The sequence below is a fragment of the Pygocentrus nattereri genome, chromosome 16 (genome assembly GCF_015220715.1).
Source record: "Pygocentrus nattereri isolate fPygNat1 chromosome 16, fPygNat1.pri, whole genome shotgun sequence".
NCBI classification, from domain to species: Eukaryota; Metazoa; Chordata; class Actinopteri; order Characiformes; family Serrasalmidae; genus Pygocentrus; species Pygocentrus nattereri.
The window spans coordinates 32,912,983-32,929,905 of NC_051226.1; the positions used below are offsets into that span (position 1 = coordinate 32,912,983).

The 16,923-nt window shown below is 42.3% G+C and overlaps 1 protein-coding gene across 2 annotated transcripts in view; it reads right to left on the bottom strand.

The window, feature by feature from the left end:
* Window positions 1-6,603, bottom strand: part of tmem38b (transmembrane protein 38B) — a 49,576-nt gene extending 42,973 nt beyond the window's left edge. Inside the window, exon 1 of one of the 2 annotated variants that reach the window (XM_037546109.1) lies at window positions 6,467-6,603. Coding sequence is in view for 1 of the 2 variants with exons in the window: in XM_017721058.2 (XP_017576547.1) it covers window positions 6,467-6,590 (124 nt within the window). In the remaining variant the exon portion in view is untranslated. The remainder of the gene's footprint in view (window positions 1-6,466) is intronic. The other variant, XM_017721058.2, reaches the window with a different exon arrangement.
* Window positions 6,604-16,923: the final 10,320 nt, after the last annotated feature.

Genomic DNA, 16,923 nt, shown 5'->3' on the forward strand with positions numbered 1-16,923 from the left:
AGGAGACGGAAAAAACATACATTACTGTAAGTCAATGGAAGCAGTTTTTTTTTTCAAGTCATTTTTGGCCATTTCTGTTGGTCCATGCTTTATGAAATTTACACACAATATACAGACCAAAATGCATTTTCAAATTTTGTCAACTGAAAATCGATAAAAATCGGGATACAAGGTTTTGTTCCGACAACAGCGATATATAGTATATACAGTGAACAATTCTCCTCAAAGGTCAGTAGACATCATATACATGCAGAGGCAAATATACCTGCATATATGGAGTATACAGTACATAATACTCCTCAAAGGTGAATACACATCATATACCTTCTACAGAAGTGCTAGCTGTGTATGAAACGGATTAAGAGACCCTTATTAGTCCCACATCGGGGAAATTTCACCTCAGCTTTTAACCCATCCATGCAGTGAAACACCACATACACACTAGTGAGCACACACACAGTAAGGGGCAGTGAGCACACTTGCCCGGAGCCCTATCCGCAGCACCCGGGGACGGGGGTTTGGTGTCTTGCTCAAGGGCAGCTTAGTCACATACTGTCAGCTCTGGGGTTCAAACCGGCGACCTCCCTAACCTCCAGCCCACAACTGCCTATGTTTATGTTTATGTGTTCCATATATATGTTTATGTATGTACATGTTTATGTGTTCCATTTTCAGGAACACATAAACAGAGAGAAGTTTGTTTAATAACTGACTGATTGCTGACTAGGCCTCTGATATGATTGTGTACCTGGCAGTTCTACCGTGTTACAGCTGAACTAACTCACTAACCGAGTCTGAGTGACACTGCAAATTTATATTTGGAATTATGGCTCGTAGCCACATTCACAACCAATACAAACTACTTCCCACCTCAAAGTGTTCAGGAAAAACATGGACAAAGCTAGTGCTTGCTTGGCTGCTGTGGGGAAATCAAGAGACTGGAGTTAAATAGTTGCTTTCATTTATTTTGAACAGAGGCTATGCTAATTCACTGATAATACAATATCATACACAAACAACATACAGAAACTCAAAACTCCGCATTACAGTCTTAAAGCTTGCTGATATTTCTTGTTTTATGGCCACCACCAGGTCGAAGTGATGAAATTACGAGTTGATCAGCTTTGGGTTGTTCCTACTTGGAAGTCGAACGTTTCTCAGTTCTTACATGGTTGTAGCGTTATTATGCTATTGTAGTTAAAGAGTAAAAGCACCCTAAACTCCACCCTGGACTTGTAAGGTTTAACCCGTTTTGGGGGCATTTCATAAGTGACGTAAAAGTACATATCAAAAACCAAATAACTGAACACAATTCACTTGGGGGCAGTCGTGGGCTGGAGGTTAGGGAACCAGCCTCGTGACCGGAAGGTTACCGGTTCGATCTCCAGAGCCGACAGCACATGACTGAGGTGTCCTTGAGCAAGACACCTAACCCCCAACTGCTCCCCGGGTGCTGCGGATTGGGCTGCCCACCGCTCTGGGCAAGTGTGCTCACTGCCCCCTAGCATATGTGTGTGCTCACTAGAGTGTATGTGGTGTTTCACTTGATGGATGGCTTAAATGTGGAGGTGAAATTTCCCCGTTGTGGGACTAATAAGGGTCACTTAATCTTAATAAACATCAAACCATCTCTCTAACACCTGCTCAAAGCTGGTTAGCAGTGCTGCTAACTAGGCGAGATGAGCTGGTTAGCATTAGCTTAGCTAGCATGATAACAGCTCTGCTATTATTACTCAGAACATGTTCTAATCTGGCTAATGAAAGTTTAACACCAGTTTAAAAGCTAATGACTCAAATCTGAGGGAATGAACTCGAGTCACTGGCACTGAAGAGACAGAAAGGACAGATGGAAACTGTTCTGTGGTGTTTGGGACTGTAGCGTTTTGGCTAAGCTAATAATAGCTTAGTTAGCAGGCCAAACGTGCCGCGCAGCCCAGCACAGCCTTGTTTCCAGCAAACTGAAGGTAAAACGACACCTATTTAGAGGATATCTGAGTGCAGAACTGAGTGGCTGGTGTTGGAGTCACAGAAAACCTAAATCAAATGTTCGTTCTGTGGTTCGTGTAGCTCTGTGAGACTCTGTCATGATTCGTTTTGCTAGCATTTGTCCTCTCTTTGGATTAACACCACCTATCAGTGAGCTTCCCTACAATACAGATGGGCAGAATGTGTTTATTTGGCCATTCAGAGGTGGGAATGAAATTTGAGGCGTCAAAATTTTGAAAACCCATCATCATTTGAAAATATGATAATAGTTATACAGGTATATAATTATTACCATTATACCACGTAACTCTATATCAGGTTAACTAGGATGCTGTTGGCTCTGTGTGTGTAAAATATGACTGTGTTGAGCTGCTAGCAAGCAACGAGTTGTGCAAAGGGAATCCCTACTGTGAAAAACTATTCACACCTCTCCAGAAATGCAACCTCGTTTTTCAGTTTTTGACATAATTTGAAAACAACTGTTGCCATTTGTATGGTGTGTTAATTGTCTGATCTACTTCTTTCGGCTGCTCCCTTTAGGGGTCGCCACAGCGGATCATCTGCCTCCATCTTGCCCTATCCACTGCCTCCTCTACTTTTACACCAACCATCTCCATGTCCACCTTCACTACATCCATAAACCTTCTCTGAGGTCTACCTCTTCTCCTTCTACCCGGCAGCTCCATCTCCAACATTCTTTGCCCAATATATCCACTATTCCTCCTCAACACATGTCCAAACCATCTCAACCTGGCCTCGTGTTAATTGCCTGATGAATGGGCCAAAAGAAACGGCCCAAAATGACGTGGAAAAACCTCTGGTTCCATTGACTTACATTAAAAGTAAAGCATGTTTTTTCCGTTTTCTGTAAAGTTACCATTTTGGAGATACGAAGTTTTGTTCCGATAACAGCGATATCAAACAACCATGCATACCTGCCACACAAATAGCATTTAACCCCAATAAAACCACTCAAGTCACCTATGAAGGCAGAAATGTTGTTTGTTAACACATTTCCACTAAAAATATTGTAGAAATTATTGAAGAAAAAATGCATAGCACAAAAACTGAGGGACCTGGTTCAAAACAGGGGCAAACTGCATTTTTGTGCCTACTGTGAAAAGTGGCTAAAGCTGCGCTGTCTTTGTCCTGCCAAGCACATGCTGTTTATCTCTCTTGATGATGGATTATAATCAACTCCAACTTTGGTCAGTGGACAGATAAAGGCCTTACAATGCGCAGACCCAAAGCACGAAGGCCCCACAATACTGTTGTATAATACAGACCAAATGACAGTAAATATCAGTGCATATTGCTTTACGCCGAACTAAAAACACACTGCTGAATCAATGTTGTGACACTGTTACTGACCAACGTCAAAAATGATGGACATTTGTTGCCTTAATTTATCAAAACATCCCCATCTGGAGCATCTGAGGTTCAGCCAAGAGCTTATTTACATATTGCATCCATCTGTGATATTAGCATTGCAAAGGCTGTGGAGCACATGATCCATCATGAGATGTCAGAACATGCACATAGCATCTGGAAAGGTGTGCACGCTCTACGAACTGGTTGGACAGGTATGGTAGGGTGGAACAGTGCTGGGTCGCAGGGCTAATGCTAGAAAGGACTATTGACTTATATCCATATATTCTTAAGGTTCTCATAAAAAAAACAAAGGGGCATCCCAGAATAATAACCGTTAACCTACAAAATCGGCATCTAAAGTGTTTTTATTTGAAAAAAGATTTGTGTGTGTGTATCACTTCTGTCGGAAACAAAACCTTGTATCTCCATTTTTTGTCATTTTTCAGTTTTTTCAATATTTTGGAAGCACCTGTTGGCCTTGACATCGTGTGTAAATTTCATGATGAACAGACCAAAAGAAACGGCCCAAAATGATGTGGAAATACGTCTGGTTCCATTGACGTACATTAAAAGTAAAGTAGGTTTTTTGCTTCTCCTGTAAAGTCACCATTTTAGAGACACGAGGTTTTAACAGCAGACTGTCAAACCATATGCATTTTGTCTCCAGTACAGATCAGCCAATCAGAGCAGAGCTCATTCACATATATCAGTCTTAAAGGCACAGCAACAAAACCAGCCGGTTTACTCGTTTCAGAACTGAAAAAAACAGAATCAGTGCTCCCCTGCAGCTGATTTTACGTGCAGTGTTGTGCACAGACCGTGCAGTGAGTAATCTCCATTGTAAAGGATTAGGGTTTCTTGCATAATTTCCCGAGGCAGGTTATTATGGGCTTGCACACGTTAAACCCGGAAGACCTTCAAACCAGTCTGACACGCTGGAATCCTGCTAGCTCAATCCTCAGTGCGCTGTGAAGAACAAGCGTAAATAAACTAGAGTGGTCTGCACCATCTGCGTCTACTGAACTACTCCTTATGAGCTCAGTGAAGTTAGTAGAAGTAAAAGCTATCAGAACCCAACTTGAGGAGGAAGAACCCCTGGAGTGCTGAGTTCCCCTACAGAACTGCTGTAGAACATCCAGCATTTATCAGCAGAGGAACTGAAGTCTTATCTGTTGGGCCTTTTTGGTCTGAAATTCAATGCTGAAGCTACAAAGCCACCCAACTCTGGACAGCAGCTCCACAGTTTCACTCTAGTTCTACATTTACAGACTGTAGTCCATCCGTTTCTCTGATACTTTGTTACCCTGTTCTTCAGTGGTCAGGACCCCCATGGACCCCCACAGAGCAGGTACTGTTTGGGAGGTGGATCATTCTCAGCACTGTGACACTGACATGGTGGTGGTGTGTTAGTGCATGTTGCGCTGGTCTGAGTGGATCAGGCACAGCAGTGCTGCTTGAGTCTTTAAACATCTCCGTGTCGCTGCTGGACTGAGAAGCAAAAATATCCAGCCAACAGCGTCCTGTGACCATTGATGAAGGACTAGAGGACGACCAACACAAACTGTGCAACAGCAGACGAGCCATCGTCTCTGACTTTACATCTACAAGGTACAGTGGACAGTGAGTGGACACAGTGTTTAAAAACTCCAGCAGCACTGATGTGTCTGATCCACTCTTACCAGCACAACACACACTAACACACCACCACCAAAGTTCTGAGAATGATCCACCACCCAAATAGTACCTGCTCTGTGGGAGTCCATGGGGGTCCTGACTACTGAAGAACAGGGTAGCAAAGTATCAGAGAAACGGTTCTAATTGTAGAACTATAGAGTGAAACTATGTGGTCAGTGGAGCTGATAAAGTGGACAGTGAGTGGACAATGTTATGTTGGTGCACTGGCAGGTTTACAGTGCACTATTGTACTGTTTGCACAACCAATGTTACATCACTCTGCTATATTTGCACTTCCAACTCTGACAGAAGTCACTATTACAGCATCTCCACATCTGTTTTAGCATGGGTCGCACTCCCAAATATGGTTCTTCAAGGGTTCTTTAGTGAAAGCAGTGGTTCTATTCAGGACCATGAGTCCTATATACAACCATTTGGTTCTCTGCATGGCGAAATGGTTCTTCAGACTGGTGGAGAATGTGTTGTATATGGGTTCTACATAGAACTTTTCTGAAAATTTACTAAAAAGGGTTCTTCTGCTGTTACGATGTCAAACTTATAAAAATAGCAAAACACTTTTGGTGCTATTTAGAACCATATCCCTCCCATTCTCTATCAATCTAAAGAACCTAAAATAGAACCACCGCCTTCACTAAAGAACCCTTGAACTTTTTAAAAGTGTATAATGCATGACTTAAACGATGGTTCTTCAAGGGTTCTTTAGTAAAGAAAATGGCTCTATGTAGAACCATGAACAGCCAAAGAACCCTTAGCATGATTAAAGAGTTCTTTGCATTGTGAAATGGTTCTTCCATTTGATGGAGAATATGCTGTAGACATAGGTTCTATATAGAAACATCTGGAAAAGGGTTCTTCGGTTCTTACGATGTCAGGCTTGTTACAATGTATACTTAAAAATGATGGTTCTTCAAGGGTTCTTTGGTAAAGAAAATGGTTCTATGTAGAAACCATGAACACCCTGTGCATGATTGAAGGGTTCTCTACATCGTGAAACATTCTACAGATTGATGGAAAACATGCTGTACATGGTTCTATGTGCATTATTTCTGAAAAGGGTTCTGTAGTAGCCCCAAAAAGTGTTCTGCTATCGTTAGGGGCTTGACAGAACCCTTTTGGTGCTATATAGAACCGTCTACAGCACCTTTTCCATCAATCTGAAGAACCCTTTCATGATGCAAAGAACCCTATAAGAATGCAAAGGGTTCTTGGAGTGTTCATGGTTCTAAATAGAACCAGTTTCTTTACCAAAGAACCCTTGAAGAACCTGTTTGTAGAGGATATACACGTATACGGTGTTTTAATGCCTTCCTGTTCAACACACTCTCTGTCTCATTGTTTACTGTGGAGTCCAGATGTTGTGTGGCAGTGAAGTGCAGATGTTCCTCCAGGCGTGTCTGGGCTGGGCTGTGCTCACCTGGCTGCTCCCGTAAAGCCATCACAGACACGATGTAGTGCGCCGTGTCGAAGTAAGGAAACATGGGCAGGCCGGCCAGGCCCTCTGCGAGCTGCTTCACAGCCCCCAAGCCGAGCAGGTCCATCCCCCCGGCTGCTCGTCTCGCTCCTACACGCTCTTAAATCCGGTTCGAAACCCGTCCAGCTCAGCCCAGGCAGCGGACAGCGCAGTCCGGTAGCTCCATCCAGGACCGAGCGTGATCGGAGACTATCAGCTGCTGGCGGTGGTATTTACCTCCCACCCGTTTTCCGTCGGGCCACGCCCCCCTGCTTTCCGATTGGCTGGTAGTAGACACTCAAGCCGGCCTCCCATTGATATTACTTTTTCCTTTTTTTTTATTCAAAAATTCTAATATGTTGTTGTTTTATCTTATCGGTATCATTTTGTTCATAAAACACGTTTATTATTTGTTATTTATTCATGCATTTCTGTATTATTTAAGATTATTTTGCTGCTCTTAATCTGCTCGTTTAGTGCTGTAGTGACGTGAATTTTTATGAAATATTTCAAAACTAAAAAGAAAAAAGCATCATATTTATTTGTACTTTTTCATTGTTTTACATTGCATTTATCCTGTACTTTTTGTATTCATGCTTTATTTCTTCTCAAGTTTATATATATATATATCTCAGTTATCTGGTACGTTACCTTATTTTTACTGGCCTACTACAATATAAAAGTCTATTTGTCAGTTATTTCGTGAAACTGAAGGCTTATATTTTACATTTAATGTGCTTTTCTATGTGAAATACTCTCTTCTGATCATGTGCCTTCCTGTTTCAGTCTGGTAGGTTATTTCTTTTTTACCACACATGGTGAAATGTGTCATCTGAGGCTCTTAAAGTGTGTCTAACTCAAAATTTACACACAGCAGCTTCAAGAAATGAACAGAACACAGTTTAACACGAGTTACATTTAATGCAGTAAGGGGTTCGGTACTAAACTGAGCGCACAATTTACTATATAGAGGCCACAAATTATTATATTGAGGACACAAGTTACTATTTGGAGGCCAGAAATGACAATAATGAGACCACAATTTACCATATCAAGACCTAATATATTGATTTGTGGCCACTCCTTATTTAAAAATAATCACGTCACCTCGGGATCTTAAAAAGGGAGGAATAGAGCTCAAACTTCAGTTCCTAAGCTGGTAAGTGTTGGGCTATCTGGTCTCTATGGCAACCAGACAGACCACTCCTTCCCTCGCTCCAAACGCGGATTCTCACAAGCTCCGCCCCTCAGGCTGATACCAGCCAATCACAGCGCAGAAGGTGCCCTGCTTGCCGAAATACGGGTGGAGAACACTGACAGACAGCAAAGCAGAGGCCGTTAGCCACGTCTACCCGGTTACCATAGAGATCAACTGACGAATACAGACGGAGGAAGCGGAGCTGGCCAATCGCAACACCGGAGGGGCGGGGTTTGTCGGAATATGGGTGGGAAGAGATTGATAAGAACCGAGGGCTGATCTCAGATCAGATTCCTCTGGGTTTTATAATAACCACCGTGACAGAAACTGACTCTAGATCAGCGCTCGTCCTTTCCGATACGCTCGCGTTGATTTTGCCTGATCTGGTATCCATGCGGATCCACATTCTGCTGTTATACTCAATGAAACCACTGCTTACAGATCAGGCAAAACAACGGGACGCGGATATGCGGATCTCTATGGTAACCTGCAGTGGCTAACGGCCGTTCATGTCGCAGTGGAAGACGCGAAATGGACACCTGTGATTGGCTGAGGGAGCGAAGGGCGTCACCAATCATCTTTGTGCAGTGCGTGAAAATATTAATTAATATTAGTAATATTTATTAATAGAGGTATAAAGTTGATGAGCCACACCATGAAGGTATGGGAAAGAGTTGTTGAAGCAAGGCTAAGGCGAGAGGTTCAGATCAGTGAGCAGCAGTTTGGTTTAATGCCCAGAAAGAGCACCACAGATGCAGTTTTTGCGTGAGAGTGTTGGTAGAGAAGTACAGAGAAGATCAGAAGGAGCTGCATTGTGTCTTTGTGGATCTAGAGAAGGCATATGATAGGGTGCCAAGACAGGAACTGTGGTACTGTATGAGGAAGTGAGGTGTAGCTGAAAAGTATGTTAGGGTGGTGCAGGACATGTATGAGGATAGTGAGACAGTGGTGAGGTGTGCAGTTGGAGTGACAAATGGTTTCAAGGTGAAGGTGGGGTTACATCAGGGATCAGCTTTGAGCCCCTTCTTGTTCGCAATGGTGATGGACAGGTTGACAGATGAGGTCAGGCAGGAGGCTCCGTGGACCATGATGTTTGCAGATGACATTGTAATCTGTGGTGAGAGTAGAGAGCAGGTGGAAGAGAATCTGGAGAGGTGGAGGTTTGCACTGGAGAGGAGAGGAATGAAGGTCAGTAGAGATAAGACGGAATACATGTATGTGAATGAGAGGGAGGCAGGTGGAAAGGTGAAGATGCAAGGAGTAGAGGTCGTAAAGGTGGATGACTGGGTGGAGTGGGTGGAGATGGATGTCAGGGCTGATGTGTGACAGAAGGATAGCAGCAAGAGTGAAAGGGAAGGTGTACAAGACAGCAGTGCGTCCTGCTATGATGTATGGTTTGGAGACTGTGGCTCTGTCTAAAAGACAGGAGGCTGAGCTGGAGGTGGCGGAGATGAAGATGCTGAGATTTTCGTTGGGAGTGACAAGGATGGACAAGATTAGAAATGAGCAGATCAGAGGGACAGTGAAGGTGGAGCAGTTTGGAGATAAAGCCAGAGAGGCCAGGTTGAGATGGTTTGGACATGTGTTGAGGAGGAATAGTGGATATATTGGTCAAAGAATGTTGGAGATGGAGCTGCCGGGTAGAAGGAGAAGAGGTAGACCTCAGAGAAGGTTTATGGATGTAGTGAAGGTGGACATGGAGATGGTTGGTGTAAAAGAAGAGGAGGCAGTGGATAGGGCACACAGTTAAAGGGCAGTTCCACCAAGTTTTCAAAATTCCTCCAAAGCACAGCATTTGAAACATAAACAGAGTGATTCAGGGTGCTTTGGTGTGAAATGTGTTCAGATGTCTTTACAGTGGTGGTGATGGGAACCAGGGGTCGCCATGACTACAACACCAATCTTATTTACTATCCAAAACCACCAGTGAACCTACACAAGTCTTCTGAGTTTATATGGAATGTTTTCTTTAGGGACTATTTTGCCTTAGAACACCCTGCATATTATGTGTCCCTCCACCATGAATGGACTTTAAGTTCATATCATTAAACAGTGTCTCAGACATCAGGCAGTGAGTTCATAACCATTTCTTGCGATCACTTTCTGTGAGGGAGCTCTTAGAGGTGGATGTCTGGTTCCTATCACCACCACTGTGAAGAACTCTGACTCTGTAAGTCTCTCTAGAACAGAGCGTTTCACACCAAACCTCTCAGAACGACTCTGTTTACATCTTAACCATCTTTAATCCTTAGACTAGGTGTGGTGATTAAAAATTCAAGACCGTGTCCAGTTTAATGTGGCTTGGATTACTTCAGAACAGACGTGAGAGATGCTCTCTGTACCAGCATCCCAGCATCTTGATATATGAGAAGCCCCCCCAAAGGGGCGGAGGGAGGTTAACCCCTATAATTTATTACCAGCTCCCATTTGCGCCACCTGCTGTTGGATTCAGGAATAGCACCCACTGTAACAGCTAGTAGTGACTCTTTTCATCCACCAGGGGACAGTGTTGGATTTAAAGTGGGAATCCTCATCATTGCTGAATTACATGGAGGTGGAACTGGAGGTTAAATGTGAGCAGCGGCTGAGAAAACAGGCAAGAAGGGCAAGACAAGCATCAGGCTTAACATGGTTAAGTTCCCTTTTACCTCTCCTTCTTAACTCATAGAAACCAGTAGGTGTTTCTGTTGGTTCCTAACAGCTTTGTAATGTGCATTGGCCTTTGTAATGGGTTGATATCACAACTGTAGATCCCCCTGGTATTTGGGGGTCCCGTGTTGACTAACTGCTAACTCACTCACCATAGAGGTGGCAGTAAATGTGTGGTTTATCAGTTGTTCTTCTGTAAAGTCTCTGTTCTAGTGTGGTTCTGCGCTCTTCCTCACATTAACTGAGATCTTCCTCATCTCCTCTTCAGTCTTCAGTATGAGAAATGAGGAACGGTCACACTTTACAGCAAACTCTTGGGAGTTTTCAGACTGAATTGTGAAGTTTTTCAGAGGAATCCGGACAGAGTTGCAGTTTCTAGACTATGAAGGACCAACTGGGTGAACCAGTCTGCTACAGCGCCACCCTGAGGCAGAGCAGTGCTGCAGCTCTAATTAGCTAAGAACACCAAAGACAGAAGTTGGGCGAAGCGGCTGAACAAGTGGATCAGACAGTTGTAGTTTTTAATCACTGTGTCCACTCACTGTCCACTCTATTAGACATTCTTACCTCGTCAGTCCACCTTGTAGATGTGAAGTCAGAGACGACAGCTCATCTGCTGCTGCACAGTTTGGGTTGGTCATCCTCTAGGACTACAAAGTGAACCTATATAGTAAGCGATGCACTGAAGTATCGCTTTAACTAGCCAGTCTTCCCTCCTTCATCCTCTCCCCATCCTTCACTCTCTCTCTCTGCTCATCAGTATTCCTCTCTTGATAGATCAGATCAGAGTGGGCCCATGCCCATGTCCCTCAGATTTATGAGAGCCATCACACAAAGACGGGGTGGGAATCAGGGCCTTCTGGAGGGTCTGAGAATTTGCATGCATGCAGAGATACAGTAGTGATAGTAGTGTGGTAGTACAAGCATGAAAGTGGTATTTGAATGATGTGAAGCTGCAATGTGAGCACAAACAAATGCTTACCATGCCCTCAGAACTGGGTCAAAATGAATTGTTTATAACAAATGTTCATAAATGTGTCATAACATTTATTGAATGAAAAAATAACAAAAGCAATACAACCTAACATCCTGTATCTAAAACCTACAATCTATCAATAATAGAAACCAAGACATAGCTGGATTTGTGAAGATAAGGTGGGGGGGTGGGAGCTATAAGAGTAAAGGGAACCCCTATAAGATAAACAAAATTGAACTTAGGAGTGGGGGAATCCCGTCTTATTTCCATAATATAACAAATTTTTTACTATGTCCAACATTTGACTCCTCCCCCAGATAACGTGTAAACTTAAATGTTCTTAACGCAGCTGTACAATCTAGCACACCAAGCCGCGACGCTCTGGTTTAAAACCGGGAAACTGAAAGCGCGAGCGCATCTCAAACTGCTGAGAAACTTTAGATACTTTTGACTTTACATCGGCAACAGCCGTGAAGCCCCAGAGAAAATTAACGTTGTTAGTTTTCATGCGATGGATATCGCTCACACTGGCCTGCACATGTTTTTTGAGCAACAATTGACCAGAATTTATCCATCAAAATAAATCTCTCAAAGAGACATTTCCACAAGGGGACCCCCAAGAACTCCGCCACTACTCGAACCATGGCAAAATTAAGCAGTAGTTTATAGTAGTATAGCAGTTTATAAATGCTTAAACATTATAACATTATAACATTATAAAAGAATTAAACAATTTCTTGAACATCATAAAACACTTTAACACTGCTGTTATATTTTTAAGAGCTTTTATTTTATTTTATTATTTACTTATTTTTTTATTCCTTTTTTTTGGGGGGGGGTGTCTTTTGAAAAGAACATGGAAAAAAATACCAAATTACAATTATCAATTAGCACCACAAATATAGCTAAGGACAGTTCCATTGTGGGCCTATTGAGGTGCTTTACTTTCAATGCTCGTATACATTTATGTCCTTATACACACATAAATACCTATTTACACACATATACACAAACCTCTTTTTCTAATCTTTGCTTTTTAAGAGCTTTTAAACTCGAGTTATAGGAGTTTAAAACGACACCTCATGTATGTCCATGATGTCGGTGAGCGCGAACAGCCAATGAGCTGCTCCGCTCGCCAATCAATCATCACTCTTTAGCAGTAAAGCCCGCCTTCTACTGCCCAAAACCCATTTGCTGTAGTAAAAAGGAAATTTATAGGTAAGATTTTTTTTTGTTTTTTTGTAGTGAAATCCTTCTACTGGTGATTAGAAACAATTTTAACTTTTCAGCCGTTGAGCTCCATTCACTCCCATTCATTGAGGACTCACTCGCAGACACCCTCTGCTGATTAGCCTTTCTGTTTCTGATATAACGGGAGGAATAGGAAGCGGCCAGGCTCCTCATAAGCCAGCTCTGGTACTGTGTCCTCTGGAGCTTCGAAACTGAGCATTTAGCATTATCTGGAAGACAGTGGCTGACTGTGTCAGATGTTTGTAACAATAAGCTTATAAACAATAACTATGTATGCTAATGAAAATAATAGGAGATTACATCTGAAACCACAAACTCAATTGAAACTCAGTTGAAATGGATTTGCATAGCACTTTTTACAATGGATGTACAGTGTAGTTTAGAGCACTGAGGCTAAAGCCTTTAGCATTAGCTGGAAAACAGCCCACATGGAAAAAACACAGGTAGAATATGTATCAAATACATTTGAAAGTGTATGAAAATGGACAAAAAATGTTTTGGCGTAATGTACTTATATATATATATATATATATATATATAAAATGTGTGTGTAGTACCAGGAATGTAGTACCTGTGTCAGATAAATGTCATTAGCAGTGCAGGCAGCATTAGGCTACTAAAACACCACTATGATCAGAAATAAAATCTGAAAACACTTTCAGTTAAATGATACTCAGTTCTAGTTTATTTGAATGGAACTTTTTTACAAGGAATGTACGGAGTTCTTTAGATTCTTGAGGCTGAAGCTTTAGTATTAGCTAGAAAGCGATCACTAAGTTAGCCTAGCTGTGGTAGCCTTAACTGTTAATAGTGCTAAATCGAAGTAGCATACGTTTAGCTTAGACACAATATAGGAGCTCTATTTTACACCACAACTTGTATTAGATGAGGATTGCTAACGCTCTAGGCTAAACATTAGCAATGCAGGCTAATAAAACATTACACCAGTAATTTTGTATGAAAATGTGTGGTGAATACTGAAGGCACAGCACTACAAACATTCAGAAGGTGATGTTAGATTAGGCTTTAGATTATAGGCTTGTAAAGGCATTGTCGGCTAATGACAAAACATATTAAGAACAGCAGCGGCCCTGTAGCTGTAGCGGTAGCGGCTAGTCTCTGCTTTAGACCCAAATACAGCTGGAATTCTCTAATAAGAGGGCGACCATTTTGGGAAACTGCGCAGCGAGCCTCTGTTTGGACGCCACAAAATTACACTTCCCCAGTGTAAGAGCAGGATAGAGACATGCCAGTGCGTGCGTGTGTGTGTGTGTGTGTGTGTGTGTGTGTGTGTGTGTGTGTGTGTGTGTGTGTGTGTGTGTGTGTGTGTTTCGTAGCGAGTGAAGAAATCTCAGTAAGTGTGTGGTCTAAAAGAATGCAAATAAGAGGACTTGAGTTCATAAAGCGCTTATCTCCCCCTCTAATCACACACTCCACTCCACACCCTGTTTAATCAGAGATGCTGCTCTGCTGGAGAGTACGCTAAAAATTCAGTTCAGTTCACTCTCAAGACAGACAACGTATAGTCGCATTAAAATGTGAAGAAAAGTGAAAACAGTTTAATACGAGTAAAGATAAAACTAGAGATGGGGACTGAAGCAACATTATGGCCCAACTCCCAACGTGACACGGACTCTTGCTTAACTGCATTACGACTCTAGCCTCCAAAACAGGCCACTATTAGCCACCAAATGTACGTCTCTGAAGCAGCAAATGACCATCATAATTACCTTCACTATGCTCAATTCCAAGTGTCCGCTGGACTGGTGTAAAGCGCCACCACTGGACTCTGGAGCAGTGGAAACGTGTTCTCTGGAGTGGTGAATCAGCTTCAGCTGTCAGTCTGATGATGAATCTGGGTTTGATGCCAGGAGAACATTATCTACCGGAATACGTAGTGCCATCAGTAAAGTTTGGTGGAGGAGGGATAATGAGCTGGGGCTGTTTTTCAGGCCCCTTAGTTCCAGTAAAGGGTGATGTTAATGCTACAGCACACAAAGACAGTTTTTTTAGACGGAATGGGCAAAGATTCCCACAGATACACTTTGAAATCTTGTAGAACGCTTTCCAGAAGAGTGGAGACTGTTACAGCCACAAATAGGGAGAAACTATTTTAATACTTATGGATTTGTAAGAAAGCGTTTTCTTTGTAAATATCTGATTAGCACTGTTATGATGATGCTAATTTCAGCTATCTATGGGATTCAGTCTCTATGGAATTTGCTATTTCAGGTTAGTACCAGGCTAACAGTGGTGTACATTTATTGTCTCATGTTGAATTTATTACTATTTTGCTCTGCCTAAACAGTGATATTAGAACTTATGGACACAAATGTAACATAATTAGATTTTTTCTATGCATTTTTTTAAGTGAAACCTTTAGTAAGCGCATAAAGCCTAGCTGTGAGTATTATTAGAGAAGATGGTTAGCCTTTTAGCTTCTGAAAGAAAAGCAGTATACATTTTTGTAAAAAATGAAATTAAACCAAGGCATTTAAATATTGATTATATTTACTACTTACTTTGTATGTTTCATTAGCCAAGCCTCTGTAGCTCAGTTTCTTAGTGTGTTATTTGGAATGCATCAGTTTTGATAATCATTTGTCGACAGAGCTGTCTGTAGAGGCTGCGTTTCACGTAGCAGGCCAGTCAGATGGAGCGTTTTTGTCCAGTGTGAGTATATGCATTACAGCCTTGGTTAAAACAGTCATATTTCAAAATTTGCAGAGAATTCAGAAATCAGACAGCTTGTTTTATACAACAGTCACTGCAACAGGAGGTGTCCTGTTAAGCCATGCTTGACAGTGGCTCCATGGTATGCACATTGAGTGAGTCTGTTGAGTCACATCTTCTACAGCAAAATCCTGATATGCAGAGACATTCTGCTAATGACATCATCATAATTGGATGTGGTGGACAAAGTGTCACTCCAAAAGCTCTGTACAATGTGCATTTGACTGTATATGATTACAGGATGCTTATCCCAGTACTTGTAGTCCCTGGTCAAACTGAGGACATGATACTGGGCAGCAATGCCATTAAGGCACTCATACAGTTTATGCCGAAGTCAGAAGGCTACTGGAGGATGTCAGAACCAGGTGGTGTTGGAGATGATGATTTTCATCAATTCCTTTCTCTCATTTCTACAGCTGAAAGTCTGTACCTGACAAAGTTGGGACATTAAGGTTAAAGCAGTGCATCTCATTACAGCCACAATGTGAACATCTCGTTTGGGGTAAATTGCCGGAATCAACAACCATATCAGTGGGCAGCACTGAGATTGTTGAACCAGCCCAATCAAGGTGTAGGCCAAAGAATGTTTTGGTTGGCAGGGTCTTCACACCCATGTGGGGAGACCGATGGCTGCCCTTGAAAATTACTAACCGTACTAGTAAAGTTGTGATGATGAAATGAAATACGAAACTTGGGGATGTATTTCCTTGTATTGCTGTGGAGGATCTGTCTAAGCCTGTTAGCATTCGAGCTCACTCTCTGTCTCTTCTTGACACTCAGCAAGGTCCTTTGAAGAGGTAAAAATGGTCTTGGAGGCACTTGGACTGTAGGAGTTGGACCTGGATGCCTGTGAAGTGTCTGACCTGTAGAAAGACCGACTTCTGCAACTCATTAAAAGGTATGAGTCAGTCTTTTCACAGCATAAGATGGAGTGTGCAGAATCCACTGACTTTGTGTAAAAGATACATCTCGTAGATGACAAGCATCTCATAGATCACAAGCCATTTTGCCTTCCCAATTGTTGAGTGCCACCAAGGCAGTATGAGAAATTAAGATCAGCTCTCAATGAGATGGAAGAGATGGGCATCATTAAGAAATCTCACGTTGAGTATGCGTCACCTTTAGTCCTTGTTTGGAAGAAAAACGGTGATCTGCGCATCTGTACTGACTTCAGGTGGCTTAACGCAAGGACAGTAAAAGACGCACATCCGCTGCCTCATCAAGCAGATGCCCTTGCTACTTTTGGAGGCAATGTTTTCTTTTCCACTATGGACTTGACATCTGTTTTTTTTATAATGTGCCACTATATGAAGAGCACAAGAAGTACACAGCTTTCTCCTCACCCTTTATCCTCCATGAATACAATCAGATGCCTCAGGGCCTGTTGAACAGCCCAGCAACATTCATGAGAATGATGTTAGCTGTTTTTGGAGATAAGAATTTTCCAGTGTTCTATGCTATTTGGATGATCTTGTGGTTTTTGTACCCATGGAACAGCTGGCTTTGGAATGTTTGGAGATGGTCTTCTCTCACCTCAAGAATCACAACCTCAAGTTAGCACCAAAGAAGTGCAACTTTCTGAAGAGATCTGTAAGATTTCATACATCACAGAAG